This window comes from Oryzias melastigma, linkage group LG13 (assembly GCF_002922805.2).
Source record: "Oryzias melastigma strain HK-1 linkage group LG13, ASM292280v2, whole genome shotgun sequence".
In the NCBI taxonomy this organism is placed as follows: Eukaryota; Metazoa; Chordata; class Actinopteri; order Beloniformes; family Adrianichthyidae; genus Oryzias; species Oryzias melastigma.
Genome location: NC_050524.1, coordinates 561,943 through 575,168, shown reverse-complemented (window position 1 = coordinate 575,168; position 13,226 = coordinate 561,943). Strand labels below are relative to the sequence as shown.

The window sequence follows — 13,226 nt, the reverse complement described above, 5'->3', positions numbered from 1 at the left end:
ATCCATCAATCATTCATCATCCATTCATCCATCCATCCATTCATCATCCATCCATCCATCCATCCATCCATCATCAATCATTCATCATTCATCATCCATTCATCCATCCATCCATCATCAATCATTCATCATTCATCATCCATTCATCCATCCATCCATCCATCATCCATCCATCCATCCATCCATCCATCATCCATCCACACATACGTGTGACGTTTCACACGCGGACTAAGTATTTCTACAACAGGTCATTTTCTCCACAGTTCTATTTTACTGATGCACACAGTTCTGATTACAAGAACAAAAACTTCCTTCAGACGGACAATACGTTAGCAAATCTAACTTCCTACAGCACACCTTGATGGATGGACAGAGGGTCTAACAGAACCAGATCAGAACCACAGTTTTAAAGGTTTTCTTTGAGGTCACAGTGACTCTGCAGCCAATGAGTTTGTTAGAACAGAGTCTAGAAATCTGCAGGTTCCAGGTGTGTTTGGACTCACAAATCTCCTCCTCAGGTCGACCAATCAGGACTCTTCCTGCCATCCAGAGACTATTACCTCAACAAGACGGCCAATGAGAAGGTAAGAATCCCTAAGAACGAGCCTCAGGTGTTTGTAGTTCTCTGGTATGAACACCAAACTATGGTCCTGATGGAACCCAGGCACAGGTTCTGATAAAACTCCAGCCCGGGTCCTTATAGAACCAGCACAGGTTCTGATAGAACTCCAGCCTAGGTCCTTATAGAACCAGCACAGGTTCTGATAGAACCGGCTCCGGTTCAACACGAAGGAACAGTATTTCTACGTTTCCTTGAGCCAGACTGAAGGTAGATCCAGGATCTGGTCTGGATGGATGTCAGAGTGATGTCGTCATGAATGCATCTTTCTGGGTCCAGGTGCTTGCAGCGTACCTGGACTACATGGTGGAGCTGGGGATGCTGCTGGGGGGCGAGAAGAGCTCCACCTTGGTCCAGATGCAGCAGATTCTGGAGTTTGAGACCACTCTGGCCAACATCACTGTACCACAGGACCAGCGGAGGGACGAGGAGAAGATCTACCACAAAGTGACCATCGCAGAGCTGCAGGTGAGAGCCTGAGGCGTCCAGGGGGAGGAGCCAGGAGGCGTTTTGTGGCTCTGATGAGGTCAGGAAGAAAATCAGACCTGCAGAAGATTTAATGAGATCCATGCAGCTTAAACTGCTTCTTCCTCTGCAAACTTCGTATTGAGTCAAAGGTACCAGAGGTCACGCTTGTTTCCCAGCATGCCCTGCTCTGGCATGTTCTCATTGGCTGAACACACCTGATCCAGGTGATTAGCAGGGAACAGGATCTTAACTGGACTAAACTGGATTTCATCACAACAGTTTGAGGTCATGTGACCACAGAAAACAGTCAAGTTTAAATGAGTGAAGGTCCTTTTTAAATAAATATATTGCAGTTTGGTTTGGTTAACAATGATAAAGAAATATCCAGGACTCAGGTTCTGGTTCAGGTTCTGGTTCAGGTTCACTGCAGAAATCCAGAGCAGCTGGTCTCCATCAGCAGCTTCTTCCTTCAACACCTGAGGATCCGGTTATTCATCCTGCAGATCTGAGGATCCTGTTGTTCTGCCGGTTCCAGTCATGAACCAACAGGGATTCAAACCTGTGAGGTTCTAAGGATGAGCCGAGGCGGCCGGCCGCTCTGCATGAAGCAGAGGAACCGCTGGCGGAGTTCTAGTGCTTTATTAGATTCCTCTTAACGACTGATAGAAACACGAGTGTGTGTTTGGGGGGGTGGGTGTGTGTGTGTGTGTGCGTGCGTGTCTTTGTTCAACCTCTGCTGCAGCTCTGCGTCCTTCAGGGCTGCGGATGCTTCAGGGTCACCATGGCGACCGTTGCCATGAGCTGTTACTATGAGTCTGCATTTGTGGGAGGGGGGGTTAGATAACAGGTTATTACATAAACATGGGGGCCGATCGAGCACGAGCTCAGGCTGTGGCGCAGTCTGAATTTCTGTCATGAGAAATGTGAGAAGAAATCAGATAATTATGGATCAATACCGACATCTGTCAATCACAACGATGGGAGAACTCCCTGACCAGCTTCCTGCTCACTCACTCGTTCCACATCCGACTGGTTCAGCTCGTCAGCATCCAGCAGTCCAGGGAGAGGATGAGGTTCTGGAGGACCAGGATTGGACGGAAGCAAATATTTGATTCCAGCTGCTCCCTTTAGGGGGCGCCACATTCATGCATCCAACCTCCTTCGTCCATGAACCTCCTCTTTGGTCCTCCTCTTTCCTGGTATCTCCACCATCATCATCATCATCGCTCTTCCTCCTCCAAACATCTGCTTCCAGAACATCTTTGATCTGATCTTCTGATGGATTCAGTCCTGATCCGTCCTGATCTTCCGGATCATCTTCATCTCTGCTGCCTCCAGCTCTTCCTCCTGTCTCTGAACCACCAGCATGGCTGCTCTCTCCACAGTCTTCCTCAGGTCACACCTGGAACGTTCCTCCATCCATCCTCTCCTTCACTCTCTGTTGTTCTGAGGGTTAGGGTCTCCCACCTGTGGCTCCTGCACTGTGGCTCCTGCACTGTGGCTCCTCCACTGTGGCTCCTCCACTGTGGCTCCTCCACTGTGGCTCCTCCACTGTGGCTCCTCCACTGTGGCTCCTCCACTGTGGCTCCTGCACTGTGGCTCCTGCACTGTGGCTCCTCCACTGTGGCTCCTGCACTGTGGCTCCTCCACTGTGGCTCCTCCACTGTGGCTCTCATGGGAAAAGAAAAATAAATAAATAAAAGTTGCTTTGAACATTTTGACAGATTTTTCTGAGAATTTTAAACCAACAATCAGTAGGAGTTCAGCGTACGGCCAGAATGATGCTTAAGGAACATCCGATTCTGAGGCAAACGTCCTCTCGTTGAAAAATTCAAGGATGTTCAGAGTTCTAAAAATACAGTATGGGTCACGTAGTTCTGATTTACTATTTCTGGCCAAGATACACAAACAAGCATAAAATAAAAGGTTTTTTGTTTTCACTGCTGATATGACATTTCCTACTTTTTCTGCATTAAGATCTTCAAATAGGGCACAGGGAGTCTTTTATTTTGAAAAGATGTCATGCGAACTTCTGACAAAAGTCATGAACTGTGTCATTTTTTAACTGCTATTTATTTTTTATATTTATGCTTAAGTTACACTAAATAAAATCATGTTCCTGCGATCTGTCTGTTGTACTCCGAAGGGCTCTCCCTGCTGCCGCAAAGGCTCATGGGTACTGTCTGTTCTAGGCTCTGGCTCCAGCTGTGGACTGGCTGGAGTTCCTGACGTCGTCCCTGTCGCCGCTGGATCTGAACGACACCGAGCCGGTGGTCCTGTACGCCCGAGAATACCTGCAGCAGGTGTCTGAGCTGATCAACAAGACCGACCGCAGGTCAGGCGCCCCCCGCTGGCGGCGGGCAGCACCACACGATCAGATTCAATGGTTACCTTTTACATGAAACATCAGTTACTGATACTCACGACTGATGATGTTTATCTCTTTTCCTAAAGATAATCTCATCCAAAGTGTCCAGGAAACAACTTTAATGTGCAGAGATCAAAATACAAACTATTCCTTAAAATCATCTGTTGTTGCTAATGGTAACGTGCACGAGTCCTCTGGTCACATGACTGATGGAGCAGTTTAATACGCTGGGAGTGTGTTTGTTGGTATTACACTAGTGTACCATGAGGAACGGTCAGGTGGTCAGGTGATCACACGGTCAGATGGTCAGGTGGTCAGGTGATCAGGTGTACCGTGGGAAATGACTCGTTCTCACTGATGAGTAATGGAGGAGTTAGGATATGGAAGATCATAAAAGACTTTTTTCTTCCTGATTACTGGATTCTGTTAAAGATGTTTTGATCAGAATCACAGCCCCGTGATTTAGCCGCTAGCTCTGTCTTTTACAAAGTCCCGCCCCCTCAATTGTCTCCACCAATCATTCTTGAGGCTTACTCACATGTCATGTATCTGACCAATCAGAAGTGGCTAACGTCCTCACTTCAGATTCATCTCTCAGTTGCAACAAAGATAAGCGCTAAAGCTCGTGCTAGCGTGTAGCTTCCCGTGGGACCCGGCATCAGACCGTTTAAAACGAGAACCAAATAATGAAGTCTGACCAGCATCTCCCATGATGCATTGGGTTAACAGGACAGCATCTCTGCACAACAATGACTCTGTTAACTGTCATGGAGAACAACCAACGCACACACTGGTGCCAACCTATAACAGCAGGAGAGATGAAAAGAGCGGGAAAAAGGGAGGGAAAACAAGAGGATTCTTTTTCATTGTGAGATGTTAACTTTACTGTTTTAGTTCAACGTACTTTTATTTAAACCTCTTTTAGACTCTCCGTCCTCAAACTGAAAAACTTCATTCAATTATTCCAGTTTTGTAACTTTTGGCGGGAAGTTCTGCTGTAGGAGAACTGGAGAACATTTAGAGCAGTTCTTCTGTTGAAACCCAAAAACCCAACCTTCCTCCAGCTGATCTGAGTTCTGACTCGGTTCTTCCCCAGCCTGCTGAACAACTACATGATGTGGACCCTGGTTCAGAAGAGCGTGGCCACTCTGGATCAGCGCTTCGAAAACGCTCAAGACCGCCTGCTGGAGAGCCTCTACGGGACCAAGAAGGTACTGTTTCAGGTCCAGACGGTTCTGACAGTAACCGGATCAGCCTGAAGCTGGTTCTGGCTGAGCTGTTGTCTGAGTCCTCCTGGTTCCAGCTGAAACAGGTTTGAACTCATGAAGTTCTCCAAACCAGAACCAGCGTTTAACCAGAGCGGGTGAAATTGTTCTGGTTCTGATGGACTCCAGTAGGTCTGGCCTATTATTGAACCAGTTCTTGACAGTCCAGGAGTCTAGTGTTGGTTCTGACCTGGATCACATGTTCACATGGTTCGTGACTGGAGTGGATGTTTCCGTGGTAACAGAACCGGTCCAGCAAGATGATTTTGCGTTTCTGTTGATCCGGTTTAAATTAGTTCCAGCAGGTTTTGTGGGTCAAGTTATTTTTTATTTAAAAAGACAGAAAGTTCTGACGGGCCCATTGATCCAAACTCAATATAAACAGTTCACAGAACCAGAACTGAACTGCTCTAGTGGACCGGTCGACTAACCTGCTGTCATGGGTTCCATGCGGTTCTGGTCGGGTTTGTGGTGACGTTTCCTTGTGGTTCTGGTCTGGTTCTGGCGGCTGAGGTTCTGGTTGTCGCTGCAGTCCTGCACCCCGCGCTGGCAGACCTGCATCGGGAACACGGACGACACGCTGGGCTTCGCTCTGGGCGCGCTCTTCGTCAAAGCCACGTTCCACAAGCTCAGCAAGGAGATCGTAAGCCGGCGCCGTGACCTGCCGCAGAAATGTTCTGGTTCTGTCTGCTGACCCGACTCTCCCCGACAGGCCGAGGAAATGATCAATGAGATCCGGTCGGCCTTCAAGCACGCCCTGGACCGCCTCAGCTGGATGGACGAGCAGACGAGGAAGGCAGCGAAGGAAAAGGTTTGAGCGGCGCCGGGTCGGGTCGGGCCGGGCCTCAGCCGCCCATCAGGCAGCAGTCTGAGATCCGGATGCTTCTGTCTGCAGGCCGACTCCATCTACGACATGATCGGCTTCCCAGAGTTCATCCTGGACCCCAAAGAGCTGGACGACGTTTACGACGGGGTGAGTGGCAGCGTTGGCGCTCTGCTGCCCCCTGCTGGCCAGCAGCAGCGTCACAGCCTCTGCTCTGTTTCAGTACGACGTTTCCGACGACAGCTTCTTCCAGAACATGCTCAACTTCTACAACTTCTCAGCAAGAGTGATGGCCGACCAGCTGAGGAAGACTCCCAACAAAGACCAGTAATGCTCACGTGCACGGACACCACATGCACACATGAAGCTGAAGCTCTGAGACAAAGGTTCTCACGGTTCTCTGAGGAGAACATCCATCCATCATACATGATGTGGTGGGGGGTGGGGCCTCGCGGTGGGGGGGCTGCTCTGATGGAAGACCCCCAGAAGGTTTGGATGGTTCAGACCTGATCCTGAATGACCCGTCCCCCTTGTCTCCTCTCCTCCTGCAGGTGGAGTATGACTCCGCCCACTGTTAACGCCTACTACATGCCCACTAAGAACGGCATCGTCTTCCCTGCAGGGATCCTCCAAGCCCCGTTCTACGCCCACGACCACCCCAAGTCCGTCCCCCTCCTCGCCCCGTCTCTGTGCTGCTTGTTTTGTTTGTTTATTCGTAAACAACTAGAACTGTTTTGGTGAAGAACGTTCTGACAGATGGACTCAATCTGTGTCTGCTAAAGAAACGAAGAAAGCCAAAAGAAAAACTGAGTATAAAATCGGAGGTTTAGTGGAAATGAAGGACGTCCTCGCTGACGTCATCTAAAACACGACTTTTATTTGATGTTTTGGGTCAATTATTAAAATACCTGCAAATATTCTTACTCTGAAGAATTACTGATATATTTCAGAACGTTGACAGCGTTTTCATAAACAGGATTCCTTCAGATCAGAGTTTCCAGACGTTTCATGTTTAGTCAGTTTAAACCTTCAGTTTCAAGTTTCATTAGTTTTGATTTTGGTCAAAAAAGACAGAAAGTAACTGAGTTAAAGAATCATTTCAAAGCTTTATAAGAAGAGCGACAGACTTTCATCAGAATCAACATGAATTTGTCTTTGACTTTCATGATGGTAGAAACCAGAATTCTCAGGTTGTTTATCTCAGATTATTCTGATCAATATTCTCACTTCATTCTAACTGAAGACTCTGAATTCTCCTTGATGACTTTTCTATCTGCTGAAGCAAGCTCTAAGCTCCTCCCCTTTGGTTTTATCAACCATTGTAACCACGTTTGTGTCAGCAGGGCGTTGAACTTCGGCGGCATCGGGGTGGTGATGGGTCACGAGCTGACGCACGCCTTTGATGATCAGGGTGAGTGTGTGCTGCCTCCATCCTGACCAACAGCTCCACCTGCTGGTGGCAGTCATGTCTACTCTGAGCTACTTCCTGTTTCCATGGTGATAGGCAGAATGACAGATGAGGTTGGACAGGATTCACCATGGATTATGATGTTTGCAGATGATTTTGTGATCTATAGAGAGAGCGGGGAACAGGTGGAGGTGGAGCTAGAGAGGAGGAGGAGCTAGAGAGATGGAGGAGGAGCTAGGGAGGTGGAGGAGCTAGAGAGGTGAAGGAGGAGCTAGAGAGGAGGAGGAGGTGCTAGTGAGTTGGAGGATGAACTAGAGAGGAGGAGGAGGAGCTAGAGAGGAGGAGGAGGAGCTAGAGAGGAGGAGGAGGTGCTAGGGAGGTGGAGGAGGAGCTAGAGAGGGGGAGGAGGAGCTAGAGAGATGGAGGAGGAGCTAGAGAGGAGGAGGAGGTGCTAGGGAGGAGGAAGAGCTAGAGAGGAGGAGGAGGAGCTAGACAGGAGGAGGAGGAGCTAGACAGGAGGAGGAGGAGCTAGAGAGGAGGAGGAGGAGCTAGAGAGGAGGAGGAGCTAGAGAGGAGGAGGAGGTGCTAGGGAGGAAGAGGAGCTAGAGAGGAGGACGAGGAGCTAGACAGGAGGAGGAGGAGCTAGACAGGAGGAGGAGGAGCTAGAGAGGAGGAGGAGGAGCTAGAGAGGAGGAGGAGGTGCTAGGGAGGAAGAGGAGCTAGAGAGGACGAGGAGCTAGAGAGGAGGAGGAGCTAGAGAGGAGGAGGAGGAGCTAGAGAGGAGCAGGTGTGCTCTAGAAAGGAGAAGAATGAACGTTAGCTGCATTGTCACCAAAATGTGAAACATCACTTTATTCTATGGAAACTTCCTTTTTTGTTCCTGAACTGAAGAGTTCCGGTTTGCTCCCAGCTGGATCGGTTCTGGTTTCGTTAGTTTGGGATTAGCTAACTCTCGTCTGTCAGGTTTCCTTAAACCAGGTTGTTGGTTCTGTGAAGAAGACCTTCAGAGATGCTGGATTCTTCCTGACTCGTTTTTGTCCTTCAGGCCGTGAGTACGACAAAGAGGGGAACCTGAGGCCGTGGTGGCAGAACTCCTCAGTGGAGGCCTTCCGAGTCAGAACCGAGTGTATGATGGAGCAGTACAGCCGGTACACCGTCAATGGAGAACACGTCAACGGAAAGCAGACTCTGGGAGAAAACATCGCGGACAACGGCGGCCTCAAAGCAGCGTACCATGTTAGTGTGCATGTACCTGAAGTACACACCGGCAGCAGAACTCACCTGTTTTCACCTGCAGGCCTACCAATCATGGATCCAAAGAAATGGGCCGGAGAATAGACTTCCTGCTGTCAACCTGACCAACGACCAGCTCTTCTTTGTGGGGTTTGCTCAGGTGAGGAAACAGGTGTCCTCAGAGGTCCGTACCTGTGAGGATTATTCATGAAGAGATTGAGTTCTTGAACTGGAGCTGTAAAGATGTTAACCTGTCCAGACGTCTCCTCAGCGTTTCTCAGTAAACCTAATTTATGACCTAATCCAACAAGAACACAAACCTGCAACAACGTGGACTAACACTCGACATCTGAAAGTTAGAGTCTCCACAGTGAAGAGATCCTTTCTGAGATAATGTCAGGGGAAAGATGGCAAAAGAGGAAGAGTGGAAGTCAGTCATGATATGGATGGATGGATGGATGGATGATGGATGGACGGATGGATGGATGGATGGATGATGGATGATGGATGGATGGATGGATGATGGATGATGGATGGATGGATGGATGGATGGATGGATGGATGGATGGATGGATGGATGGATGGATGATGGATGGATGGATGGATGGATGGATGGATGGATGGATGGATGGATGGATGGATGGATGGATGGATGGATGGATGGATGGATGGATGGATGGATGGATGGATGGATGGATGGATGGATGGATGGATGGATGGATGGATGGATGGATGGATGGATGGATGGATGGATGGATGGATGGATGGATGGATGGATGGATGGATGGATGGATGGATGGATGGATGGATGGATGGATGGATGGATGGATGGATGGATGGATGGATGGATGGATGGATGGATGGATGGATGGATGGATGGATGGATGGATGGATGGATGGATGGATGGATGGATGGATGGATGGATGGATGGATGGATGGATGGATGGATGGATGGATGGATGGATGGATGGATGGATGGATGGATGGATGGATGGATGGATGGATGGATGGATGGATGGATGGATGGATGGATGGATGGATGGATGGATGGATGGATGGATGATGGATGGATGATGGATGGATGGATGGATGGATGGATGGATGGATATGTGATGGATGTGTGCTGGGGGGGTCTGGATGACTGATCCCAGTTCAGGAGCCCCGAGCAGGCTGACCCCGCCCCCTGCAGCGGCTGTCTGTCTCCGGGCGTGTTGAGCGAGCTCCGCCAAAGAACCGCTGCGCTGCGACAGGACAAAAACGCTCGTATTGGATTCATATTTTCCCGCTGATCTGGTCACTGAAAATGTCACGTCCCCAAAGCCGAGTTCCTGATTGGCTGATGTGACCTGTCAGACTTCTGTGATGTGCTGTGAAATGCATTGGATCAGTGCGCGGCGCGTGCTCGTGTTCGCCCCGTCAGAGCCCGCCCACTATCACAGGAGAGGCCGACGGATCGGCTAGAACTTCAAAGTACTGAAGAGAGTAGACGTGATCGACATGTCCAAAGACAAACAGAGCAGCAGCTTCTTTGAGTTTCAGTAGAACCGTGTATAACGGTTCCTACTTGGGAGCAAATTCCGGTGCTCAACTCTAAACCCAACTGGCCGTCAACGGTTGACTCAACCTACAAAGTCAGCCATGTTTGTGTGCTCTTCAAAAACGGAGTAAAGAAACACGGTTAGTTCTGCTTGTTACTTTAACTCAAATGATCTTTTCAAGTTTTGATTATTTAAGAGTCATAAAGCGATTCAGAATCATTAACGGATCGTCATCGTTACATCTAATAATCAGACTTTCCCCCCACCCGTTCAGCGTCTATCTCACTCCATGTCCCAGTCAGGCAGACGGCTGGTTCCACCTGCAGCAGTTGAATACTTCAGACAGGAACTAAACATGAAATCCACAAAGGTCAGGCAGAGGTCAATCGTGAGCATGGGGTCATCCAAGAAGAGAGTGGAGAAGAGGGTCGGGGCAGGCGGCAGACAGACAGAGAAGAAGCTGGATCAGAACCAGAAGATCAGGTCCAGATAGAAACGCTCAGTAATACAGGCAGGATGGAACTAAACAATACTCCACACGGAGTCAGGCTCTGTGCTGCTTAACAAACAGGTGGGTGATTGACAGATGAGTCAGCTGAGTGGCATGCTGGGAGATGTAGTGTGTTCAAAACTCTGCAGCCACCTGCTGATGTTGTTGTTGGTATGAAGTTCTGTTGGTACCAGCAGCAGAGCAAACTGTTAAATCTTACTATGGAGTCATCCACTGATGTGGTTTGAACTCCTCCGTCTCCATAAACCTGAAGAACACGACTTCCTCCCGCTCTGTCCCTCCCCAGGTGTGGTGCTCTGTCCGGACCCCAGAGAGCGCTCACGAAGGCCTGATGACCGACCCGCACAGCCCTCCCAGATACCGAGTCATCGGCACGCTGGCCAACTCTCCAGACTTCAGCCGCCACTTCCGCTGTCCGGAGGGCACGCCCATGAACTCAGGGAAGCGCTGCGAGGTCTGGTAGATGACAGAGGAGCGCCGGGTCAGGGGTCAGGGGTCAACGATGGGTCTGGACGGGTCTGGAGAGCTGGTTCAGGTGCAGGCGGCGAGTCTGTTGGTTAGCGACAGTCAGCCTCACTTCCTTCCTGGAAACGGAGAAGACGATGAAGCTGATGCTCCAACAGCGTTAGCTCGGGGGGGGCGGGGTCCTGATGATGACATCACTGTGATGAGCTGACACCATCTCACCTGTCCCTTCACCTTCATATGAGCAGAAGGTGCTCTCTGATTGGCTGATAGGAGGAATGGAACACTAATAAATTCAGTCTGGAAAACTTTATGGATGAATACTTTCATTGATAAATAGGTTAGTTTTTTATTTTCTTCCCGTTCCTCCTCCAGATGCCGATTTAGAAGCAGTTGAACCCGTAGATAAACCATGTAAAGACTTAAAATGCTGAATGATACAAATATATTTTTGTAATTCCTGACAGCCGTTAGATTATCTTCAGAATATCAAGCTAACATTTGTTTATTGGTCTGGATTTCTGCTGTCTGTTGGGTTCGTTCTTTCTGCTCATCATGTGAAGCGTTACGAAGCAGGAGGTGAAGGTCCAGCAGTCCAGATGAAACTATACTGTCCCTACAGGAAGCTAACGGCAGAGGAAACTGAATTATGATGCCTTAAAGCCTCAGAACCCACATGTTTTCAGTATTAAAGTGTCTGAGAACCAGATTCTCCATGACAGTCTGACCACGGTTCAGGGACACGCCCACCGCCCGGAGCTTCAGCTGAAACGATCAGGAGCCAAGATGATCACCGAAAGCTGAGATGTTGACCAAGTGAGCATGAAGCGGGGATGTCAGGAGAGGGAAATTAAAGCAGAAAATAACAAAAAAAGAGTTTACATTTATTTAAAATGTGTGTTGAGGCGATCAGAAACACGACTCGGGGACTTTCAGTCCAGTTGGTGCAGAAACTTCCTCCAGCTGCTGCGTTAAGCTTCTTCCCTGAAGCTGCAGGTGACAGGAGCGCCATCCCTCTGTTCCGTCAGTTTGTGTGTTTGTACGCGCTTTGCCTCTGATGACTTCACTGTTTGGTCCCGCGCAGCTTCCGTATCGTTTGTCCAGAAAAGCTGCTTCCTGCCAAAGACAGACGTGTGTGTGTGTGTTCTGGTCTGTCAGATCTTGTGGGGACTGCTGACCGTTTCTAAATGTGAGGACTTTGTGGATCACGATGATGGGACCAATCCTGGCTGTGATTGGTGGGTTTCTTGAGCTGCTCGGATTGGGTTCAGGTCCCTGAACAGGTCAGTAAACCCTGGGTGGACTGAGGCGAGGTTTCGGTGTGAAGTCAGTCCTGACAGGAACAGACGTGCCGATTCCCCGAGCTGTTGAATCATCTGTGTGTGCAGTCGCCAAACGCAGAGCCACCAGTGTAAATTAAAGCAGCGTGCTAACAAACTGTCCTGAAGGGGGCGCCCGTTCTCCAGTCCAGCCTCACTGCTGTCACAGATGTCAGGATCCTTTTAAGTTTGTTGTTAAAGGATCTGTTTTCTTTCAGAATGCAGAAATATAATAAACACTGAACCCGCTGGACCTTTGTGTTGTGTTCTGTTACACATAGATCACACTCACACCAATGAAATGCTGTTGCTGGTTTTTACATGTTTTTGCTGCATTTCTCTGATGAAATGTAAAGAAGAAATAACTCAAAACTGTATTTCTGACAAATTTTTATATTATTGTGAATCAGGAACAGATGAAAAAAATGCAGTTTTATCTTTGATGTAGGACCTACAACTGCAGGCCAAAGTCTCCAAGCTCCACCCCTTTCTGATAAAGACAAATAGATCCATGAACGTCTTTGTTTTCCTGGTCTGAGCTGGATCAGAACTGGATCAGAAACCATAATGCTCAGTGTTTTTGTTGCACTGCTCATGTTAGCCTCAGGTGTGTGAGGGGCTGTAAGCTAGCGAGGGAGTGTAGACAAAGGGATGATGGGAGGTGGGGAGGTCCCACCCACAGCTCAGAGGTGAGTTTCTAATGAACTCCTGCTGCTCTGCAGACACTATGTCCTAGAACGAGACCCAGGTTTTTGGCTAAAGAGCATCCTCATACCGGAGAGACCACCGGGAACGCTCTGGACGCAGATCAGAGGATGATCGGAGTGAGACTTTAATGCAGCAAATGTGAAACAAACATTCATGGAGTGACCGTCATAACAGTATAACCAAACCAGTTTCTACGGTGGCCCTGAGGTCCAAACCACATCAACAAATCACTCAACCCAAAAAACATTTCAAACAAAATTACATTTTAGAAAACAAAAGGTAAAAACAAACAAAAACAAAAGTAAATTTCTAGAGAACCAAATGAAAGAAACACAAAGAGAAACCAGAAAAGCTCGGCTCTATGGGTCATCGCTGACTGGACCGTGACGTTATTCGACCTAAAGTGACACCAGATATTTCTCATTCCGTTACGCTTTCAAACATTTAATTTTGATGTAATAATTGTTTGTAAGATGTTTTTCATCCATCTCCTTGTCCTT

General features: G+C 48.6%; 1 protein-coding gene across 1 annotated transcript in view; it reads left to right on the top strand.

The window, feature by feature from the left end:
* Positions 1–12,271, top strand: part of ece2b (endothelin converting enzyme 2b) — a gene marked incomplete in the record, with an annotated part of 15,056 nt that extends 2,785 nt beyond the window's left edge. The window contains 13 exon segments of the mRNA XM_036214948.1: positions 519–584; positions 899–1,087; positions 3,280–3,422; positions 4,552–4,666; positions 5,253–5,363; positions 5,433–5,531; positions 5,616–5,693; positions 5,767–5,870; positions 6,095–6,205; positions 6,887–6,954; positions 7,997–8,187; positions 8,249–8,344; positions 10,521–12,271. Coding sequence (XP_036070841.1) covers positions 519–584; positions 899–1,087; positions 3,280–3,422; positions 4,552–4,666; positions 5,253–5,363; positions 5,433–5,531; positions 5,616–5,693; positions 5,767–5,870; positions 6,095–6,205; positions 6,887–6,954; positions 7,997–8,187; positions 8,249–8,344; positions 10,521–10,697 — 1,548 coding nt within the window.
* Between the last annotated feature and the right edge of the window lie 955 nt (positions 12,272–13,226).